The following is a 24443-nucleotide window of genomic DNA, read 5'->3' as shown; positions in this document are numbered from 1 at the left end:
TTACGTCACTCTACCCCAAGCCGTCGCGGTACAACCCGTCGCGGTACAAAAAAAATATATGTTTAAATTTGTTAACTCAATAAAAAAAAGTTAATTTGCAACAATTATGCTTGGTTTATTGTGTCTTTCACCGCTCTCAATACACACCAATAAACTTCGCCACACACTTATTCTTTTGGCCAAAACATATCTCCAGTAGTATAAAATACAAGACGACATCTATATGTGTTTCTTCAGTATACAGATATGAGTTGGCCAAAAAAATATTAGTTATTTCCATACTCTTATTTTTGTACCTAATGTTGTGTTACTGTACAAAGAGAAAATGGTGGAAATCAAGTTCAGAACTCAACTGAACCGGTCAGATGTCAAAATAGACACCTGACCTATTGAGTTGATTACTGCCTTGTATATTCACCATATTCTATATAGCACATTATGTGACAATGGTTGTCAAACTGATGGGACAATGGTTGTCACATGATACATATCTATGCTCGCCTGGCCAGGTGTAAGAAATTGTGAATTCATGAGCCTGTATATGTTTATCATGAATTCATTATTTCTTACACTTGACTTGATGGGTATAGATAGCGTGCCAGTCTTGACGCAATGACGTCAAGAAGATTACCAATAAATCAACATTTTTTCCATTATTATAAGTATGCGGCCTGTGTTTTATATCATTATTTGTAAACCAAAATAGGGAGTGCAACAATATAAGAGGTCAATTATGATAAAAAAATAATAACTATTACCTCATCATCGATCACCCACTCCTGGTTTTGGATTACAAAATATGATATACATATCTACTGCCCATCTTTGGTCAACCTTTGTTTAGAGAGGAAAAAGATAGGAGACATGGTCAACACAACCAACACTCAACTTTATTAATGTGAAAAATTTGTATCAGGATTTAAGAATTGGTAAACATTAACATACAACAGGACATTTACACAACATTGTCCTGCCATGACACCCGTCCAATATCGGACACAAAATAGGCCACAAATTGGTCCCGCATAAGACCAACGGCTGCAGTTGACCGCATCGGGTGATGCTGAAAATCAGGCAATGGTTGTGCAACTGGTTCATCAAGTTCAATGTGTGGTCGCTCCTTAGCAATGAGGTAATTGTGTAGAACCACACAGGCTTTGACCACCTCGTCCACTCTTTCCACTTTTAGATTTATGGCTGATGCAAGAATGCGCCATTTAGCAACCAGAATGCCAAAGGCGCACTCTACGGTTCTTCTGGCCCTGGTCAGTCTGTAGTTGAAGATTCTTCTAGTGTGGTCCAAGTCCCGACTGGAATATGGCTTAAGGAGATTTTCACACATCTGGAAGGCCTCATCCCCAACCATAACAAATGGCAGAGGTGGGCCTTGAGTGTTGGGGAGAGGCTGTGGAGTGGGAAAATTTAAATTGTTGCCATACACCCGACGGCCCATATCCGAGCTCTTGAAAGTCTGGGAATCATTGCCACGGCCAAAAGCTCCAATGTCCACGGCGATGAAGCGACACTCCGCATCCGCTATTGCCATGAGCACTACAGAAAAATATTTTTTGTAGTTAAAAAACTCAGATCCGGTTCTGGCAGGTTTGACAATGTGGATGTGCTTTCCATCCACCGCTCCTAAACAGTTGGGGAAATCACACACGTTCAAAAATTTCTCAGAAATTTCCCGCCACATGTCCACGGTGGGTACTGGTATAAACTCCTCATGGAGTACATTCCATAACGCACGACAAGTGTCCACAACAATTCCGGACAGGATTGAGATTCCAAGGCGGTATTGGAAGTGGAGGGAAGATAAACTCTCTCCTGTGGCAAGAAATCTAGAAGAAAAAGAAACAAAAAAAAAAAACATTTAAAATCGGCTCTTGTAATGGTGTGTTTAAAAATAAGAAAAAGAAAAAAACAACATAAAATACATGTCATAACAGAAAATTTGACGGTCATTGGTTTAGTTTTGGAACGTACCGTAATGTCACTAACAGACGTTCCTCAGGTGGAATCGCTCTACGGAGCCGTGTGTCCTGTCGCCGTATAGATCCTTGGACACGAGACAGTAAATCCCGGAAAGATTCTTGAGATATTCTCGTGTAATCCTGGAATTTCTCCGGGTTGGCATTCAGCTCCGCATAGAGCGTGTGATAGGCTCCACGGCTCTCACGCACTTCAATGATGGGGTGCCTCCAAAAACGCCTACGTTGTCTCCTTCTCCATCTTTGGCGGTTTCGGTCTTGCTCCCAAGCAAAAACACAGGCAAGGAAAATCTTGAAGCTGAACTCCAGTTTGAAATAAAAGCTCTCCATGGAAAGATCCATCATGACACCGGAAACAGTAGCAAGCTGTGAAAATTTCTGTACCCCTAGGGTCTATATATTGAGAGACAATCATATACGCCCTCTCTATTCCCATTGGTGGTGTCTGGTTATCTTTTTTTGGCTCCTAGATTTTTTTTGTGAAATGTTAAAAAAAACGCAAACGCATGTAAACGCGTGTAAACGCTGCGTTTTTTTAACGCATGCGTTAATTGCGTGCGTAAAAAAAACGCAGCGTTTACACGCGTTTACATGCGTTTTTGCACCATGCGTTTTTTTTTTTTAAACGCATGCGTTCAAAAATGCAAGTGTGAAACCAGACTTATAGAAGGGTCTCATTACAGAATTGTCTTATAGAGGGGTCTCCGCACATGGGGAGTGTCATTGCAGAGGAGTCTTAGGATTGAGGCTAATCAGAGATGTAACACCAGTTTCGTCTCTCCCGCCCGGCGGTGTCCTTGCTCTCTGCCGTGCTCCTTGCGGTCATGGTTCCCTGGAGTGCAGGTCTCCCTGGTGTTCGCCTAGTGCGCCTGAGCTCCCTGTTTCTTTAAGGGGCAGTAATAGGCGGAAGGCCTGGAGCATACGAGGCGCGCTGCCCGGTATGTGTCTCCTTTCCTTGGTGTTGTGCAGCCAGTGAGTTGGCCGGTCCCTGTACTGTATGGAGGTGCATTATTGGGAGCTATGCCCCCTGCAGGCTGTAATGAATCGTTGCGGGTCTTGGTACTTTTAACCTGTATTGGTTTTATTTTGTTTGCTATTCGTTGCCCCTTGCACTGCTGACACAATATTTCAGTCTATAGTGTACAATTTTTCACTTTGATTCTATTTACACTGCTCGCATCGACTTCTGTTTAACCCTTTAGGCTAGTTTCACACTAGCGTTTATCCAAGCTGCGAAGGGTGCGGACTTCCTCCGGGAAGCCCCACCCACTGCCACGCCTCTTCATTCAGCTCCGCCCCCAGATGCATGCGGCGTGCACACCCTATCTTTAACATTGGGAATGCAGGCCATGCCACTGTATGCGGATGCCGCCTCATGCGACGACCTGCGCCGAACGCAACATGTTGCATTTTCGTGCAGATACCGCATGCAGCCGTAGGCGGAGCTGAACGAAGAGGCACGGCAGTGGGCGGGGCTTCACGGAGGAAGTCCGCACCCTCCGCAGCCCGGATAAACGCTAGTGTGAACTGGCCTTATGCAGTTGGAAAATTGTTGATTAAAATTCTGTTTCTTATTTTCATTTATATTCTGCATTTGTATTTGGCTCTTATCCCGATATACTGGGTGCTTGTAGAAGTTCTGAGCGTTCTGTGTGGTCCTGTAATAGCTAATGCTGTGCACGTGCTCGCTGCGCTGTCCTGTGGCCTTGCTCCACTGTCCCATCCCCTAGCTGTGCTGTCCGGTCCCCTAGCTCCGCTGTCCCACGCCCTCGCTGTGCTGTCCCACGCCCTCACTCTGCTGTCCCGTGCCCTCACTCTGCTGTCCCGTGCCCTCACTAGGCTGTCCCCTGCCCTCGCTCGGCATCCCGTGCCCTCACTGCTGTCTGGTGCCCTCGTTCCGCTGTGTCGTGCCCTCACTCCTCTGTCCCGTGCCCTCACGCCACCGTCCTGCATCCTCGCTGTGCTGTCTTGTACCCTTGCTCAGCTGTCCTGTTCCCTCGCTCCGCTGTCCCGTGCCCTCACTCCACTGTCCCGCGCCCTCTTTCCGCCGTCTCGTGCCCTCACTCCGCCATCCTGCATCCTTGCTGTGCTGTCCTGTGCCCTCGCTCCGCTGTCCTGTGCCCTCGTTCCGCTGTCCTGCGCCCTCGCTCCACTGTCCTGCACCTTCGCTCCACTGTCCTGCACCCTCGTTCCGCTGTCTCCTCACCACTGTGCCTCATGGACCTCCATTACACCCCTTCCCATTGTGCCAGAGATCCAGAACCCGTGCTGTCTGAACAGCTCCTGAATCCAGTCCTGCCAGTGACTACAAATCTGTGTCCATCCTGCCCGGAGACCCAGAACCCGTGCTGTCTGAACAGTGAGCGAATCTTGTCCTGCCATGTCTGCTATCCTGACCCCTGGGCTCAGCAGCTGCGGTATTGGGGACTGCCTAGGAGTGGTACCTGGTGGCTACCTGCAGGTCAAGTCTTACTCCACCATCAGGAGCTCTAGTGAACACCACTATGCCCCTCCTAGGTGAGCCCAGCTCGTGGCACATTGGGTCAATGATCCACGTGTGTGGCAGTATAGGAGTCACATCATGCAGGAATCTCATCGTAGAGGAGTCTCATCATGGACCAGTTTTGGCACCAAAGTGTCTCGTCTTATAAGGAGTCTCAAGACAAAAGAGTCTCATCATAGAAAAAGATCATGATTGAGGCTCATCATAAAGAAGTTGCATTAAAGAAGTGTTTCATCTGTAAGATGAAGTCCTGGAGAGGAGATATGTGTCATTGCGGCTATTAGCGGCGGTGACGTGAGCTCGGAAGTATACTCCAGCACATATAGCGCTGACAGAGTTGTTTGGGCCGCTCCAGGGCCGGGTTTTACGAACGGTCATAAGAGATGGGTGGGAATGACCGCTCACATATCCCGACCCCAGGGACGTTGTTTGGTTAGTAAAATGGAGGCCAATTGCCTCCTTCAGTGTCTGTGGTTGGAGGTGTGGAGACCTCCATTGTGTGTGCGCTAAGGGACACTGACCTGAGCGGGTGGACCTGCAGTACTATATGGACTGTTTATTTTTCTGTTTGTTTCTTACACATCACAGAGGAGGCTCATCATTTAGGAGCTTGATAATGGACAAGTGTCATCATGGAGCAGTCTGATCTTATGGGAATCTCATGATGGAAGAATCTTCACACACAGGAGTAGAATCGCCTGCGATGAGGACAAAGAAGTGTCCCATTGTGGAGAAGTCACGGCATTGAGCAGCCATGGCACCAAAGAGTTTCATCATGATAGAATAGTCTCAGCACATAGGAGTCTCATTGCGCAGGGTCTCATCATAAACAGTCTCAGCACATAGGAGGCTCATCATAGAGGAGTTGCATCACAGAAGTGTCTCATCATAGAGGAGGTTTCACACCAAAAGGAGTCTCATGTTATTGGAATCTCATGATGGAGAAGATTCAGCACAAAGGAGTATAATAATAAAAGATTCTCATGTTTGAGGCTCATCATAGAGGATTTTCATCATGGTGTCTCCTGCTCTGTGTATGATGAAGTTGCCACCATTATTCTGACTACCAACCTGGACTTATAGATGAATGATAGATTCCTACCTGCAGGCGGCACAGATATATCATGCTGTACATCATTTGTGTAACGCAGAAGCCGTGTCTGAAGTTGTGGAAAGGGTTCTGCCTGTAGTGATCCTGGATCCTGTGCTAAAAATGAGAACCAGGTGAGAGGAACCAAGAAGCAAAAAGTGTGATGACAACAACATGACTGTGGTGAAATATGTGTGTGTGTATATATATATATATATATATATATATATATATATATATATGTGCAGTGACCTATGTATAGGCATTGTGTGAGTAGTAACATCTGTCCTGAAGGCTGCAGGTCTCACCCAAGTGTTAATATGTATTTTCCTGAGACAAGCAGACTTCTGTCTCCAAATCTCACCAGGGGGTCTAGCTAGGACCAAGAAGAAAGGGTAACACTTGACACCTCCTAGCTCTTGGAAGAGAGATTTCAATTACAGCCTGATAGTATCTCTGTGAGAACATTTACACAAAGAATCTCAAGAGAAAAATAATATATTCATTGGTGGCGTGGCTGTGGTCCAATCAAAAATAGGCAATTATGATATTAACCTGAGGGGTTGGTCTAGAAATCGGACCTCCAGACCAAAGCTATAGATTAGACCTGTATACCTAGAATCGTGTTCACATGTGAGGGCAGCCTGAGAAACTGATGTGTTCCACCAACTCCATATTCCCCCCCCACCCCACCCCCGTTCAGGGAGCAGAAAGCAGACTACCAAGTTAGATGATTTCTGTAAGTTTTCTCCTGTTTATGTTACACTGTTTTGCATAAGTTGCATGTCTTTTTATTATATTTTTATACCTTTTTCTTACTGTAAGCACTGAACCTTTTTGTATTATACCATAAAACTTTAACAAGTTGAACCTTGAATTTTCTAAAAGAATCCATAGCCTTAAACTGCATGATTCGTATGAGTGGTAGACAGTATTACTGCTATTTCCGGGACTCATCGCCCGTGTATTCGGTGAGTGGTGGCAGCCTGTATGAGCGGGTGTGTGGCCTGGTTCAGGGTGTGATTTATGCTCCCATTACAGCATAGGACAGAGGTTGAATGCTGGACTGAGAGTGGGGAGATAGATTAACCCTTGCAGGCACAACCCCAAGTCACGTGCCGAGAGCGGGTAAGTGACAAATTAGTGACACCACGGATAGGGATCCGTGACAATGACAAAGACCTTAAAGCTATATAATGGAGTCTGCACTAAATTCTGAGAGTCCCGGTGACTAAACGCCATGTGTAGTTTTGCTAAATAATGATACATATACAATGTCTTGCGAAAGTATTCGGCCCCCTGGAACTTTTCATCCTTTTCCCACATATCGTGCTTCAAGCATAAAGATACCAAATGTAAATTTTTGGTGAAGAATCAACAACAAGTAGAACACAATTATGAAGTTGAACGAAATCTATAGGTTACAGTATTTAAAATTTTTGTGGAAATTTAAAAACTGAAAATGGGGCGTGCAATATTATTCGGCCCCTGTAACTTAATACTTTGTTGCGCCCCTTTTGCTGCGATTACAAGTCTCTTGGGGTTTGTCTGTATCAGTTTTGTACATGGAGAGACTGAAATTCTTGCCCGTTCTTCCTTGGCAAACAGCTCGAGCTCAGTGAGGTTGATGGAGATCGTTTGTGAACAGCAGTTTTCAGCTCTTTCCACAGAATCTCAGTTGGATTGAGGTCTGGACTGTGACTCGGTCATTCTAACACCTGGATACGTTTATTTGTGAACCATTCCATTGTAGATTTTTCTTTATGTTTGGGATCATTGTCTTGTTGGAAGACAAATCTCCGTCTCAGTCTCACGTCTTTTGCAGACTCAAACAGGTTTTCTTTGAGAATGGTCCTGTATTTGGATCCATCCATCTTCCCATCAATTTTCACCATCTTCCCTGTCCCTGCTGAAGAAAAGCAGGCCCAAACCATGATTCTGCCACCACCATGTTTGACAGTGGGGATGGTGTGTTCAGGTGATGAGCTGTGTTGCCTTTACGCCAAACATATCGTTTGGCATTGTTGCCAAAAAATTTTGATTTTGGTTTCATCTGAGCAGAGCACCTTCTTCCACATGTTTGGTGTCTCCCAGGTGGCTTGTTGCAAACTTTAAACGACACTTTTTATGGGTATCTTTGAGAAATGGCTTTCTTCTTGCCACTCTTCAATAAAAGCCAGATTTGTGCAGTGTGCGACTAATTGTTGTCCTATGGACAGACTGTCCCACCTCAGCTGTAGATCTCTGCAGATCATCCAGAGTGATCATGGGCCTCTTGGCTGCATCTCTGATCAGTCTTCTCCTTGTTTGAGATGAAAGTTTAGAGGGACGGCCGGGTCTTGGTAGATTTGCAGTGGTATGATGCTCCTTCCATTTCAACATGATCGCTTGCACAGTGCTCCTTGGGATGTTTAACCCCTGAAGCCCCAAGGGTGGTTTGCACGTTAATGACCGGGCCAATTTTTACACTTCTGACCACTGTCCCTTTATGAGGTTATAACTCTGGAACGCTTCAACGGATCCCGCTGATTCTGACATTGTTTTCTCGTGACATATTGTACTTCATGTTTGTGGTAAAATTTCTTTGATATTACCTGCATTTATTTGTGAAAAAAATGGAAATTTGGCAAAAATTTTGAAAATTTTGCAATGCAATTTTCCAAATTTGAATTTTTATGCCCTTAAATCACAGAGATATGTCACACAAAATGCTTAATAAAGTAACATTTTCCCACATGTCTACTTTACATCAGCAAAATTTTGGAACAAAAAATTTTTTTTTTTTTGTTATGGAGTTATAAGGGTTAAAAGTTGACCAGCAAGTTCTCATTTTTACAACACCATTTTTTTTTAGGGACCACATCACATTTGAAGTCATTTTGAGGGGTCTATATGATAGAAAATAACTAAGTGTGAAACCATTCTAAAAACTGCACCCCTCAAGGTGCTCAAAACCACATTCAACCCTAATGTTTAAAAAAAAAAATGAACATTTAACTTTTTTTCACAAAACAATTTACTTCAGCTCCAATTTGTTTTATTTTACCAAGGGTAACAGGAGAAAATGGACCCCAAAGATTGTTGTACAATTTGTCCTGAGTACGCTGATACCCCATATGTGGGGGTAAACCACTGTTTGGGCGCATGGCAGAGCTCGGAAGGGAAGGCGCGCCATTTGACTTTTCAATGCAAAATTGACTGGAATTGAGATCGGACGCCATGTTGCGTTTGGAGAGCCACTGATGTGCCTAAACATTGAAACCCCCCACAAGTGACATCATTTTGTAAAGTAGACCCCCTAAGGAACTTATCTAGTTGTGTTGTGAGAGCTTTGAACCCCCAAATGTTTCACTACAGTTTATAACGCAGAGCCGTGAAAATAAAAATTCTTTTTTTTTTCCACAAAAATTCTTTTTTAGCCCCCAGTTTTGTATTTTCCCAAGGGTAACATTAGAAATTGGACCCCAAAAGTTGTTGTCCAATTTGTCCTGAGTACGCTGATACCCCATATGTTGGGGTAAACTCCTGTTTGGGTGCATGGGAGAGCTCGGAAGGGAAGGAGCACTGTTTTACTTTTTTAATGCAGAATTGGCTGGAATTGAGATCGGACGCCATGTCGTGTTTGGAGAGACCCTGATGTGCCTAAACAGTGGAAACCCCCAATACTAACTGAAACCCTAATCCAAACACTCACCTAACCCTAATCGCAACGGTCACCCTAACCACACCTCTAACCCTGACACACCCCTAACCCCAACTGTAAATGTAATATTTAGCCCCAACCTTAACCCTAGCCCTAACCCTAACCCTAACCCCAATCCTAGCCCTAGCCCTAGCCCCAAGCCTAGCCCTAACCCTAATAGGAAAATGGAAATAAATACATTTTTTTAATTTTATTATTTTTCCCTAACTAAGGGGGTGATGAAGGGAGGTTTGATTTACTTTTATAGCGGGTTTTTTAGCGGATTTTTATGATTGGCAGCCGTCACACACAAAAAGACACTTTTTATTGCAAACAATTGTTTTTGCATCGCCACATTTTGAGAGCTATAATTTTTTCCATATTTTGGTCCACAGAGTCATATGAGGTCTTATTTTTTGCGGGATGAGTTGACGTTTTCATTGGTAACATTTTCGGACACGTGACAATTTTTGATCGCTTTTTATTCCGATTTTTGTGAGGCAGAATGACCAAAAACCAGCTATTGATGAATTTCTTTTGGGGGAGGCGTTTATACCGTTCCACGTTTGGTAAAATGGATGAAGCAGTTTTATTCTTCGGGTCAGTACGATTACAGCGACACCTCATTTATATCATTTTTTTATGTTTTGGCACTTTTATATGATAAAAACTATTTTATAGAAAAAATAATTATTTTTGCATCGCTTTATTCTGAGGACTGTAACTTTTTTTTTTGCTGATGATGATGTATGGCGGCTTGTTTTTTGCGGGACAAGATGACGTTTTCAGCGGTACCATGTTTATTTATATCCGTCTTTTTGATCGCGTGTTATTCCACTTTTTGTTCGGCGGTATGGTAATAAAGCGTTTTTTGCCTAGTTTTTTTTTTTTACGGCGTTCACTGAAGGGGTTAACTAGTGGGACAGTTTTATAGGTGGGGTCATTCTGGACGCGTTTTTTTTTTTTTCCAATATATATTTTTTTTATTTAGGAGTTTTTTTTTTTTACACATCTAAATATTTTTTTTTTCACCTTATAACGTTGTCCCGGGGAAGGGGGGGGGGGGGTGGGGGGAAGGAGGGGGGACATCACACTATAGGTTCAGATCGCTGATCTGACACTTTGAACAACACTGTGTCAGATCAGCGATCTGACAAGCAGGGCTGTAGGCTTACCAGCGCTTGCTCTGAGCAGGCGTTTGTAAGCCACCTCCCTGCAGGACCCGGAAGTAGCCCCGTGGCCATTTTGGATCCGGGGCCTGCAGGGAGGAGACGCTTGGTACAAGGTGAGTACATCGCCTTGTGTGAAGAAACCAGATTGTATCTTAATTTCCCAGACAACCATGTTTTTGTAAACCAAAAAACTGGCTTTTTATCTGTATATTGTGTACTTAAGTGTTTATGTCTAGTGGGTCAAGAAGACAGACTTGCCAACTGATATACTATCTAACATACTGTGTAAGTCTGTAATAGTGACTCTACATAGGGTGTGTTAAGCTTTGTTTATTGATGTGTGCTGATATGCTAATAGTGCATTATATTCTGGAACCAGCTTGGTAACTTTGAAAGCAGAGAGGGAAAGACTGTACAAATAGATTGAATGGATCTCATCACCATTGTTTACCTTATCTTGATGTTGGTCTGAAGGACTCTGGGTAATTCTAAAAATAGCTTATAGGCCTCGGGTATAAAAAGACTTCTTTTCTTCTGGTAGGAGACTCTTCAGGATCTTAGCTGAGGGTCTGTTGGACCCGGCTGAAGAACACAGCACTGCTCTTGGATATCTCCCTATGCTTGTCGTTACCTCCTCTCTGCCTGTATACCACAGATGGAGTAGCGACCCTGGGAGCTCTGACATAACATCTACCATTATCTTGGCGCGTCAGTGGAAGGGTGAGGCCCTGTAATGTGCACCATCTTGGGGTAATTGCTGGGACTGTTCTGTTTGCTATTGTGTGCTGTGGTTCAATAAAATATTGCCACACTTTTTTACCTTAACCCTGTGTTGTCTGTGTAGTGTATGGCCCACCGGGAGATAGAGCGGGCATTCAGTGGTATGAGCCTTGCTCCATGCAGTCTTGCTAAAGACATCCGGGCCAGCGGACGAGAGCACCCACTCATCCCGTTTCTCCACACCTTGTACCGAGGCTCTCAGGGAAGCACGCAGGGAGCCCCCTCCCTGCGCGATGCTTCCCTATGCCCCTGGAATGCTGTGATCATGTTTGATCGCAGTGTTTCAGGGGTTAATGTGCCAGGAGTGGTCTGTGACCGCTCCTGGCACATAGTGCCAGATGTCAGCTGCGATAGTCAGCTGACACTCGGCCGCGCTCCCCCCGTGAGCGCGGCCGATTACATATGATGTACTATCCCGTCACTGGGAATTAAGTCCCAGGTCACCTCGACAGGATAGTACCTCATATGGGATTAAGGGGTTAAAGTTTTGGAAATCATTTTGTATCCAAATCCGGCTTTAAAGGGACACTGTCACCTGAATTTGGAGGGAACAATCTTCAGCCATGGAGGTGGGGTTTTCGGGTGATTGATTCACCCTTTCCTTACTCGCTGGCTGCATGCTGGCTGCAATATTGGATTGAAGTTCATTCTCTGTCCTCCATAGTACACGCCTGCACAAGGCAAGATTGTATGTACTACGGAGGATAGAGAATGAACTTCAATCCAATATTGCAGCCAGCATGCAGCCAGCGAGTAAGGAAAGGGTGAATCAAACACCCGAAAACCCCGCCTCCATGGCTGAAGATTGTTCCCTCCAAATTCAGGTGACCGTGTCCCTTTAAACTTCTCCACAACAGTATCACGGACCTGCCTGTTGTGTTCCTTGGTCTTCATGATGCTCTCGGTGCTTCACACAGAACCCTGAGACTATCACAGAGCAGGTGCATTTATACGGAGACTTGATCACACACAGGTGGATTATATTTATCATCATTAGGCATTTAGGACGACATTGGATCATTCAGAGATCCACAACGAACTTCTGCACTGAAAGTAAAGGGGACGAATAATATTGCACGCCCCACTGTTCAGTTTTTGAATTTCCACAAAAATTTAAAATAACCAATAAATTTTGTTCAACTTCACAATTGTGTTCCACTTGTTGTTGTTTCTTCACCAAAAATTTACATTTGGTATCTTTATGTTTGAAGCCTGATATGTGGGAAAAGGTTGAAAAGTTCCAGGGGCCGAATACTTTCGCAAGGTACTGTAGATAATAATGCTGAATGGCATGACAGCTGGAGCAACACAGTGGTGGAGAAGCCGCACCTTAGGTGTCACTATCAATGATATCACTGCCCTGTGTATGTACAATGCTCTAACTCATCAGCTGATTGTTTCCGCTCACCAGAAATTGTTGAAGAGATTGTGGCTCCATCTTAAAATGCGTCACTAGATTTAGGTTGTAGAACATGTGCTCCAAGAGGGTCAACATCTGTAGGGAGACGTAAAGTTGTTACATCAATATATGTAATGCGTCCAACTAGGCCTGTGATATAAAGGGTACACGCTCTCATTATGGACTCTCTTCCTGCCGTTGGCTCCCTATATAGGGTTCTCCTTTATGTCACCTACCTCCTTGTCCTGCACTAACCAGACATTGAACGTAGGCTTCTTAAGGGCTTCTAAAATCTCTTCAGCAACCTGAAAAAAAAAATTGATGTAAATAACAAGTACCTAGAAAACCTCCATCATAGCTCTGCAGGGTTTTCTGAGGTGTACAGTCTATACACCTCCGTTTTTGGGTCCTTATGGTGGCATTATCTGGACACCAGCTCTCACCTTCGCTGGACCTTGGCAGATTGGATTCTTTATTCTGTCTCTGAAAAAGAGAAGCCGTTATTACCCATAGTGCCCTGGTTTATCGTAAAGTCTACATGATACAAGACATCACTGTCCACCATATGTATTTCCACCTGTGAACACGTTACTGTGAATAAGCTTCCTCCAACTGTAGCAGGGCACCTGTTCACAGCGGTGGTGCCATCTTTAGGGTTGTGTGTGGGGCAAAACTGTTCACACAGATAAGAAAATAGGAGGCTTATCCTGCTGATTTCAGTGGGACCAGCCAACGATTGGACATGTTGGATTTTACTATACTAAGACCTTTATCCCTATAGGAGTTGATCCACCACCATAGGAGTCTAGAGAAAGACAGAGAAGTGTGGATGAGATAGAGTTGGCTAGAAAAGGTGCAGGGGTCTAGATAGAGACATCATTTGAAGGGAAAAAAGAAGGGCAGGGTCACTGGTACAGTGTATGAGGGGAGATCTGTGCCACTGCATAATGGCGTCAGTGATGTGAAACAAGAATTTTCCTCCAGCACACTACGTGTTGTGAGAGTTAAGTGAAAGTTACATGAGCTGGTTTTTGGGGACATTCATAGAGCAGGTGGGAAAATGTCCACCATATCTCCACCTGCAGAGTCCTGGCAGGACCTGTGATGATGTCACAGTCATGTGATCATCACATGGCCTAGGTTAAATAGCTGGACATGAGAGTCAGGGTTGTGTTGTATTTGGTGAGGGAAGGCTCCAAACGGTCTCTCCTGGTGGAGCTGTAGACATATGGTGGTCTGGGCGGGCGGACCCCTCAAACATATGGACTTTGTTATACGTTTATCATTTTGTTTTGCCATTATGCCAGAAAGGCCCTGTTTACTTTGCTGACCCCCTGCTATGGTTTATGCTGTCCTATAATAAACCAGCAGGTGATTGTCCAAATGAAGCGTTCCTGTGCCTACCTTGGGAAGCAGCTGAGTGAGTCTACCCCTCACACGTGGTATTTTGAATGTGGACAGCATTCCAGTAATATGCATAGAGGCTGTGGACAACTGCATGTCCTGGGTAAAATCTGCGATCTAGCACAAGACATCCGGCAGCATGGAGGAGCTTGTGAAGCATCTGGTTCAGGCCCAACAGCAACACCAGCTCACACTCAACAGCAGCATATGGCGCAACAGGAGAAGAATAAACTGTTGGTACAGAAGCTTCAACAATAACAGCAGCAGCAGCGACATCAGCAGGAGGTGCTAACGTGGCAAGTGGAGCTCCTCGCAGAGGTGGACCTCCCCAACTCCAGGTGATGACTCATACATCCGGAAAATGGTAAGACGAGTCATGCAAAGAATGACTCCGGGGGATGATGTGGAAGCCTTTCTGACTGTTTCCGAGAGGATGGCTGAACAGGAGAAACTTCTGCCAGAGCTATAGTGAACCTCAAAAGGTGTATTATGACTTAGCCCTCAAGGATGCCAAAGAATACACCAAATTAAAAACTGAAATCTTAGCACGCCTGGGAGTAATGATGTCCATCAGAGCTCAGCAAGTCCACTTCTGGGCATATGCTGGCGACAAACCCCCTGTCTCAAAAATGTTTGACTTTTTGCACATAGTCCAAAAGTGGTTGTAGCCAGAAATTTTCACTCCTGCCCAGATGGTCGAGCGGGTGGTAATGGACAGGTTTATCCACTCCCTCCCCAGGGCAATACAGACCTGGATTGCCCAGGGCAACCCTCAGAATGCGGACGACCTGATTAGCCTGGTTGAGAGATACCAGGTTGTTGAGAAATCCCTCGGGAAACTAGACATCCCCACTTCCTCATACTGGGATACCCAAAGGGGAGCAGGCTCTCCGCGGAGGGTGGCTAGACCCACAAATGCGGGGGGGCCCAATTCTGCTGAGGGGTCCCCTAAGGCTGTTAAGGACGTGGTCTGTTGGCGATGTCACAATTCTAAACATGTAGCCGCCCGATGTCATATGTCCCATGAACTAATGGACTGCAGCCTAGCAGAACCTACTCCTATTACGCCTAACCTGCCTGCAGTATGGACTGTCAACCCGGCAAGGGGCCGCAGTCATGTCCCATGTCCATCAATGGGGTAATGGTTCTTGGACATTTGGACTCTGGCAATCTAGTGACCCTAATCAGCTCTGCACTGCCCCACCAGTTGACCCCTAATAAGTTTGTGGGCTTCCACTGCATACATGGAGATGCCAAGGACTACCCTATAGCCAGAGTAACCATGGGAACAGACTGTGGTACCAAGTCCCATGAGGTTGGAGTAGTAAAAAAAATGAATACAGCCTGGGACATGACACTTGTCTCTGTTTTGGAACTTGTGGTAAAAGGGGTCTGTACAGAGTATCCAAGGCAAAAGCCAGGTCCCTCTGGAAGAGGCTCTGTCAAAAGTACCGTGTATGAGGGCAGATATGTGTCACTGCACATAATGGCATCAGCAGGGCCGGCTCCAGGTTTTTGAGGGCCCCGGGCGAAAGAGTCTCAGTGGGCCCCCCCTTTAACACATACCACGATTCTTAATGCCCAGATACAGCAGAGAAATATAGCTATAGTCCAATGCCAGATTTCACTTCTTACATGAATGATAGCTATTGTAAATTCTACAATACCATACAGCAGAGGGGCTTTATATAAGTCCACCCCTTCTATGCCAATTGTTGTGACCTACTCCCTCTTCCTCAGTTACCAGTAGGCATTTTATTGTTAGCTAAACTTGCTGCAAAGAAAAAACTGAATACATTGAGTATGAAATTTTTTTAATGGAAAACCTTTTAAAGTAAACATTAGAAAGTATTAACGTAGAACATTTTTAATAGTGCAAAATGGGTAGCATATAGCACAGCCACGTAGCATATAGCACAGCCACGTAGTATATAGCACAGTCACATAGTATATAACAGCCCAAGTAGTATATAACACAGCCCACGTAGTATATTATTATTATTATTATTCTTCATTTTTATAGCGCCATTTATTCCATGGCGCTTTACATGTGAACGGGGCAAATATAGACAAGTACAATAAACATGAGTAAAACAAGGCACACACAAGTACAGGAGGAGAGAGGACCCTGCCCGCGAGGGCTCACAGTCTACAGGGGAAGGGGGAGGATACACTTGGTGAGGGTAGAGCTGGTCATGCGGCAGTACAGTAGACTGGGGATCACTGCAGGTTGTAAGCTTGTCGGAAGAGGTGGGTCTTCAGGTTCTTTTTGAAGGTTTCTGTGGTAGATGAGAGACTGATGTGTTGGGGTAGAGAGTTCCAGAGTATAGGGGAAGCACAGGAGATGTCTTGGATGCGGTTGTGGGAGGAAGAGATGAGAGAGGAGTAGAGAATTAGATAATGAGATGATCGAAGGTTGTGTGTAGGTAGGTAACGGGAGACCATGTCACAGATGTATGGAGGAGTCAGATTGTGAATGGCTTTGTATGTCATTGTTAGTGTTTTGAACTGTAGCCTCTGGGCAATAGGAAGCCAGTGAAGGGCCTGGCAGAGAGGAGAGGCTGGGGAGTAACGGGGAGACAGGTGGATTAGTCGGGCAGCAGAGTTTAGGATGGATTGGAGTGGTGCCAGAGTGCTAGAGGGGAGGCCAGAGAGTAGGAGGTTGCAGTAGTCGAGGCGGGAGATGATAAGGGCATGTACTAGTGTTTTTGTGGTTTCATGGTCAAGGAATACACAGATTCGGGAAATGTTTTTGAGTTGGAATCGGCAAGAGGAGGCAAGGGCTTGGATATGTGGCTTGAAAGAGAGGGTAGAGTCAAGGATCGCCCTGAGGCACCGAGCTTGTGGGACCAGGGAAAGTGAGCAGCCATTGACATTGATGGATAGGTCATATAACAGCCCACGTAGTATACAGCACAGCCACATTGTATACAGCACAGCCACATAGCATATAACACAGGCCACGTAGTATATAACAGCCCACATAGCATATAGCACAGCCCACATAGCATATAGCACAGCTAAGCCCACGTAATATATAGCACAGCCCATGTAACATATAACACTGCCCACGTAGTATATAGCACAGCCATGTAGTATATAACACAGACCACGTAATATATAGCACAGCCACGTAGTATATAGCACAGCCCACATAGTATATAGCACAGTCACGTAGCATATAACACAGCCCACGTAGTATATAGCACAGCCACGTAGCACATAACACAGCCCACATAGCATATAGCACAGTCACGTAGCATATAACACAGCCCACGTAGTATCTAGTACAGCCACGTAGCATATAGCACAGCCCATGTAGCATATAACACAGCCCACTTAGTATATAGCACAGCCACGTAGTATATAGCACAGCCACATAGCATATAGCACAGCCACATAGCATATAACACAGCCCAAGTAGTATATAACAGCCCACGTAGCATATAACACAGCCCACGCAGTATATAGCACAGCCCACGTATTTTATAGCACAGCCCACGTAGCAAATAACAGCTACGTGGAAGGATATAAGCTTACAATGTCACATGTCAGCCAAGAAAAACCTTCCCCAAAAAAAATCTTCCCAAAGTCAGTGAGATCAGAAAGAAACGCCTTAAAGTGTCCCTCGCATATCCAGATAATTGTTTGACAAGCGGCTGCAAAAATGATCCACCCAATCTTTCGTTCAAAGATCCAATGCCAGAAATAATAGGTCTGAGTAAGGGGGGAAAACATTGTATTTTAGGAAGTGCGTGATAGCTAGGAACCACTGGAAATGCCACATTCAAATAATCAAACATTTTTGGTGTGAAAACCCCCTCATTCAGACCTTCCTGCAGTAGGCTGATAAGTCTTTGTTTATAACACACAGTAGGATCACCAGCCAGGGAAATGTATATATCTGAGTTATGTAACATTGTAGAATTCTCCCTGAAATAGAGAGATGCATTTAATGCAACAGTCCCACCTCCCTTATCTGCAGAGCGAATAATCAAATCCTTGTTTTGTTGTAACCCTTTCTTTTACACGATCCAGGCTCGTCCCAGTGTCCAGGACACATTTCAAGAGTTAATTGAGAAAGACCTTATAGCTTTGGATCAAAATTGTGGATCGATTAAACGAAATCTAACAAACAAGGAAATAAAAGCTATAGAGGAATTACAAGAAAACAAGGATCCCCAAATCCAGGTGTGAAAAACTTGTTGTACCATTCCCAAGAAGACTCATGGCTGTACTAGCTCAAAATGGGCTGTAATGGGGTCTACTGTGCTGTAGTACCTCTTTCAGCACCCCCCGTGTTTCAGGAGGTCCACTCTGCTTTTGCTGGATTCTGAATGAAGGACGCTGGCTGGAATTCCTTGGTTACGTGAGAGCATATAAAAGCTGACTGCTACTCCACGTATTTCCAGTCTAAAAGAACACACTTTATTCACAGCACACAGAATATATAACACAGATACACAGGGCAGGCCAATAGAAAAAGCAGGCCAGACATACATTACAATAGCCGCAGGGGGCCGGAGCCTGCTGATATTTACTGTGGGAATTACAAAGGTGGGGGAGGACAGAAGGGGGATATCTTGTCCCCTCTGCCCAGGTATGCAGCCTGTGGACTAATGCATTTCGCATGGAACCTATTATACATAATATATATAGCATAACATTCTTGGTGCTGGGGTTCTGTAACAGGGACTTCTACTCAATATTGGGCAGAGGGTCTGAAGACTTATGGCCATGTGATATTTCAGTTTTTCTTTTTTAATAAATTTACAAAAATGTCTACATTTTTTTTTCAGACAAGATGGGGTGCAGAGGGCACATTAACCCCTTTCTGACATTAGACATATCCCGTCCTTGTGCCCTGGCCCATCTGACCATGGATGGGATAGTACGTCATAGCCGATCGGCCGCGCACATGGGTGGTGCGCATCCGAGCGCGGCCGGGCGTCAGCTGGTTCTCACAGCCGACATCTGGCAAGATAGGGTGCATAGTGTACATTAATGTGAAAAAAATTAACTTTTTTAATTTACCAAATGGCTGCAATGAAAGAGTGAAAAATGTAAAGGGGTCTGAATACTTTCCGTCCCCACTGTACCTACCAGGTGACTAAAAATGTAATTTACAAAGTGCTGAAAGACGGCGGGAGCATTCGTCACCCCAAATGGCATCGCAAGGTTCTCATATTGTCCCTCAGGTGTATTGAAAGCTGTTTTCCACTCATCCCCCTCTTTAATACAAATTCAATTACATGCCCAGAGACCAGTTTAGAAAACCATTTTGCTCCCACAATCTGATTAGGCAGCTTGACCTCAGGAGCAAGATAAACAGTGCAGTCATAAGGACAAAAGTCTCTTTAAACCCTGCTCCAAAAACACATCCCCAAAGTCAGACAGGTATTTAGACACAGACTGGATAGCCAACCTTGCAAGCCAGATGCCCAACCAGTGTCCTTGACAATACTCACTCCATTTTACCACCTCCCTAGTCTGCCAATCTACCACAGGGTTATGCAGAGTGAGCCAAGGGAGTCCAAGAACCACAAGAGAGGGCAGACCCTGTAACATAGCAGTCAGTACCTTCTGAGTGCATGGCCCCTACCTGAAGATGTAACCCGTGGACGGCTTGAGTAAAATACCCCTGTCTCAAGCATGTGGAGTCGATGGCGATTATGTGTTTAGGTCTGGACAGTATGTTGTTTGAGGCCCTGGACCTGGACGAACCTAGCGTCGATCAAGTTAAACCCCACCCCACTGTCCAGAAACGCAGAAATAACCACCTTATCTTTGCCCAGATGGATTTCAGCTGGCAGAAAAAATTGTGTCCTACCCACAGAGGTGATATGTACACCCGGGTTGCTGACCTCCCCACAACCTGGGCTCCTTCGTTTTCCGGCGGTTGTTTACTGTGAGATAGGGAAGGACACGTGCCTACAAATGGCCCTTTCTACCACAGTAAAAACATTCTCCACCTTTGCGCTGAACAACAGGCTGCTTTCCAGAACGAGATGTCACACCCAACTACAAGGGTTCCTCAGATGACTCAGACCAGATTTCCATTGGCCTCGGACCTCACGCTCGTTGTATCTCTCTATGTCTCTGGTAAAGACAGCGATCCACCTGGATAGCCAGAGACATGGCCGCCTCAAGTGAATCTGCAGTCTCATACAGCGCTAGGGCATCCTTCACCCTTACTGATAACCAGTTCTGTGAAGGGCTATGAAATGCGAGGTAATTTCACTTAGTGTCAGTGGACCACCTCCAAAACTCGGACCAATACTCCTCCGCCGGTTGGTCTTCCTGCTGAAGCGTATGCAGTGTGGACTCCAGGGAGATGCGGTTGGGGTCATCGTATATATTACCATGCGCAATAAAAAAAATCCTCCACCGTCTGGAGCGACTGGGAGCCAGATGGGAGAGAAAATGCCTTTGCTTGGGAGTCACCCTGAAGGAGCGAGTGTCACGCACAGTGTGGGAAGACTAAGTGCAACACAAAGGGATGAAGGGAAGGAAGTCCAGTCACTAGTGAAAGTGTGAGTGATGGTCCCCTACGAAGATCTAACAACACCCTACATGCCCTACCATCCCTAAATTGGTTCCTCACCAATTGCCGAGCAGGAAACCTAAGCCATATATTTCCCTAAAGCTAGGCTCTGGATAGGGAGTTGGAGGGGATGGTACTGGTTACTCCCCAATGAAAACTAAAGATAAAAAAGTAGACAGACAAGGGCAATGAACTTATCTTGAGCCGACTTAGAGAGGTAACACCAAACGTCCTCAAACGCTCCAGAGAGGAAGTTATCCAACTGCTATAGCTCCAAGCCTTCAAAAGGGAAAAATGTGAATATCACCAGTGACTCTCTGCAGCAAACTGGGAAACTTGAAACGTACAGGTCCAGGTGTGTCAACTAGATCTGGAGGAAGGTTATCGCTGAGCCCAAGAGTCAGAAGGATTAAGGAGGCATCTGTAATGCCAAACGCAGAGACCTTCTGCAGCCAGATGCAGAGCGACAGTCTGTTGCATCTGACACACCCGTGACAGCGAAATTATACTCACCCATTGCTCCTTGGTTCCTGAGGAACAAGGATGTAACCTGAAGTATAGTTTACAGACCTCCTTGATAAAAACAAACTTGTCATTCCTCCCAGAGAACCTTTCAGGTAAAGCGATCTTGGGCTCCACTAAGGGTTGCCTGGGAGTCATGGTCCCAATACCTGATGTGTTAGGGTGCTGAAAAACGAGTGCGTAGATCTGCCACCTCAAGGCTCAACAGCTGCAGTTGCTATGTCAGCAGTAATAGGATCCATAATTAACTAAAAACGGTTTCAGTCAGAGCTAATGCCATGATTCTGTTGTCGAGGGTCCCGGGATCCCTGTCCCCAACGCTCGGGGGCACTCTAGCTCGCCCTGCTCCTTTGATTACTTCTGAAAGTGAAGACGCCGGGGCTACATACCTTGACTTAACTCCTAAATCTGCCCTCCTTCTCTGCCCTTCCCCCACCAAGGGAAGAGGGGAATAGTAGTGTACCGCAATACACCAACCAGACTTAACAAGGCAATACGAACAGGGGTAACGGGAAAATACAAAACATACAAATGTATGCACACAAGGAACATAAGTAAACACCGGGGAGTGGAGGATGAGGATAAACCAAAGTAAAAGCAAGGGAATTATCACACACTCAAAACCTAGCAACAGTCACAGATAAATCTACCAAATGCCTTCTCCAATATCCACCAACAACCTCCAGCCATGCAGCATAAGCTACCTCTGACAATGAGTGCTAGACAGAGCCCAGATTATGTAGAAGATGGGAGTGGCTAACACAGCTGAGAGCCTTAGCTCCAAGAGCTTTCAACAGAGCAAATTAACCCCTGCACTGCCCAAAGAAATGTACATAGATTAATAAGATGGTGAATTGCCTCTCATATGATGGGAGGTTAGAAAAGTTGGGCTTGTTTAGCTTAGAAAAAGATACCTCAGAGAAGATGTCATTCATATGTATAACTATATGTGTTGTCAGTATAAAGGACTGGCAAATGACTTATTCCTTCCAAAGACCATACTAAGGATCAGGGAGCATTCATTACACTGGGGAACACAATTTTTTAAGAGTTAGGTCAGACAACTGTTCTTAATTTTTGGATGCTGAATCCAGAAATGATCTCAGTTTTTCTCTATCACATCAAGTTTTTGAACTATAGGATTTTTGTCTTCTCAAAACTATGTAAACTACTGTACCTAAAAAGTGTTGTTTTTTTTTTTTAAAATAGTACAAATATGAACAAAAAATGAAATATATAGGAAATAGGCATGACAAAGTTGTGACTACTCTTACAAGTTGCCCCGTAGCTCTATATGAGTCGAATTGTAATCAGATAACAAGTCTTATTACAGATATCAGTGCAATTGTGCTTCTTTGGCAGGAAAGTTGTGTAGGAAAAACTTGACGTGCTAGAAAAAAACTGACTACATTTTTGGAATCAGCATGCCAATTTTAGTATAAATCAGCTCAAAAACCTAACTCAACAGAAAATGTTTTTCAAATTGTTCCCCTGTGTTATTTTTGTGGAAGAAAGGGATCTTTACAGTTAAAGTAGTCAGGATGTGGAATACCAACCGCAACAGGTAGTAATGGCTGACAGTAAAACAGAATTTATGCAAGGGCCAGATACACAGAACATTGGTGTCACGGATGTGTCAAAGGCTGCAGACCATTTTCTTGCATCTGTCTGCAGAAGGTCTCAGTAGTTTGCCTTGCAGACAAGTGGCCACCTCCCCCGCTGCTAATGGCCACACCTGGACCTGAGTGTTGATATACTTGCTGCTTGCAAGCGCGGGTGTTATTTTCTATTTGAATTTCCCTGTTGAGACTTGGAGCAGTAGCAGTTGGCGATTGTCTTTTTTGAGTTTGGAGGATGTTGGTGTTTCTCTCTGAATGTTCTCAAGCTAAGTCTATCCCAGTTGTGTTTAGCAGTAGAGGGGATTGACTAGCTCTCATCCGGTTCTAGCTGGGGCAGGGCATATTGCCAGGGTCAGGCAGCAATTAGGTATCGTGCTCGGCGATAGGTGCGGAAGCTATATAGGGGCGATAGGACAGAGGGTGACGTTAGATTGGTCTAGGGATTTCCACTCCCCCCTTCCCTAGTGTTTGGTTCCTCTTCCCTTATCTCTATGTTGCACGTAATCTGTCCTACACTGCGCATGACAATTGAGGGTTCTAGTTAATTTAATGATTTAATGACAAAATGTACAATTGGTGGATAAATACTGAACTTCATGGACCATGGTTTTTTTTTCAACCTATATAACTATTTGTAAAATGTGTGTACCATATTCTGATTGGTCAAGAGTGATTTTAAATAGGTGTGACTGAATACTGATATCTCTATGACTAAGGGCGCAGTTAGCGCCGGAAAGGCAGAACATGTTTTAATGGATCAAAAATAAAGAATTTGGTTTTTATAAGTGGACATACCGTTTATCTCTAAAAGGACATACACTGATGAGCAGAAGTGTAACAATGTTCTGACTCTCAGACTCCATATCTCACCATCTCATACATACAGTGCCTTGCGAAAGTATTCGGCCCCCTGGAACTTTTCATCCTTTTCCCACATTTCATGCTTCAAACATAAAGATACCAAATGTCAATTTTTGGTGAAGAAACAACAACAAGTGGAACACAATTGTGAAGTTGAATGAAATTTATTGGTTATTTTAAATTTTTGGGGAAATTCAAAAACTGAAAAGTGGGACGTGCAATATTATTCGGCCCCTGTAACTTAATACTTTGTTGCGCCCCTTTTGCTGCGATTACAAGTCTCTTGGGGTTTGTCTCTATCAGTTTTGTACATGGAGAGACTGAAATTCTCGCCCGTTCTTCCTTGGCAAACAGCTGGAGCTCAGTGAGGTTTGATGGAGGTCGTTTGTGAACAGCAGATTTCAGCTCTTTCCACAGATTCTCCATTGGATTGAGGTCTGGACTGTGACTTGGCCATTCTAACACCTGGATACGGTTATTTGTGAACCATTCCACTGTAGATTTTGCTTTATGTTTGGGATCATTGTCTTGTTGAAACACAAATCTCCGTCCCAGTCTCAGGTCTTTTGCAGAGTCCAACAGGTTTTCTCCAGGAATGGTCCTGTATTTGGCTCCATCCATCTTCCCATCAATTTTAACCATCTTCTGTCCCTGCTGAAGAAAAGCAGGCCCAAACCATGATTCTGCCACCACCATGTTTGACAGTGGGGATGGTGTGTTCAGGTGATGAGCTGTGTTGCCTTTACGTCAAACATATCATGTGACATTGTTGCCAAAAAGTTTGATTTTGGTTTAATCTGACCAGAGCACCATCTTCCACATGTTTGGTGTTTCCCAGGAGGCTTGTTGTTTATGGATATCTTTGAGAAATGCCTT

At 44.7% G+C, this 24443-nt stretch overlaps 1 protein-coding gene across 2 annotated transcripts in view; it reads right to left on the bottom strand.

Moving 5' to 3' along the window:
• Window positions 1-24443, bottom strand: part of PDE9A (phosphodiesterase 9A) — a 105005-nt gene that overhangs the window by 64970 nt on the left and 15592 nt on the right. For both annotated transcript variants that reach the window (XM_069760362.1, XM_069760364.1), the window contains exons 2-5: window positions 13061-13100; window positions 12854-12922; window positions 12627-12713; window positions 5597-5701 (exon numbers count right to left, since the gene is read on the bottom strand). In XM_069760362.1, coding sequence (XP_069616463.1) covers window positions 5597-5701; window positions 12627-12713; window positions 12854-12922; window positions 13061-13100 — 301 coding nt within the window. The remainder of the gene's footprint in view (window positions 1-5596; window positions 5702-12626; window positions 12714-12853; window positions 12923-13060; window positions 13101-24443) is intronic.

Source organism: Ranitomeya imitator, chromosome 3 (assembly GCF_032444005.1).
Source record: "Ranitomeya imitator isolate aRanImi1 chromosome 3, aRanImi1.pri, whole genome shotgun sequence".
Classification (NCBI taxonomy): domain Eukaryota; kingdom Metazoa; phylum Chordata; class Amphibia; order Anura; family Dendrobatidae; genus Ranitomeya; species Ranitomeya imitator.
Note: the sequence above shows the minus strand (reverse complement) of the source record. Positions and strands in the feature narration are given on the sequence as shown.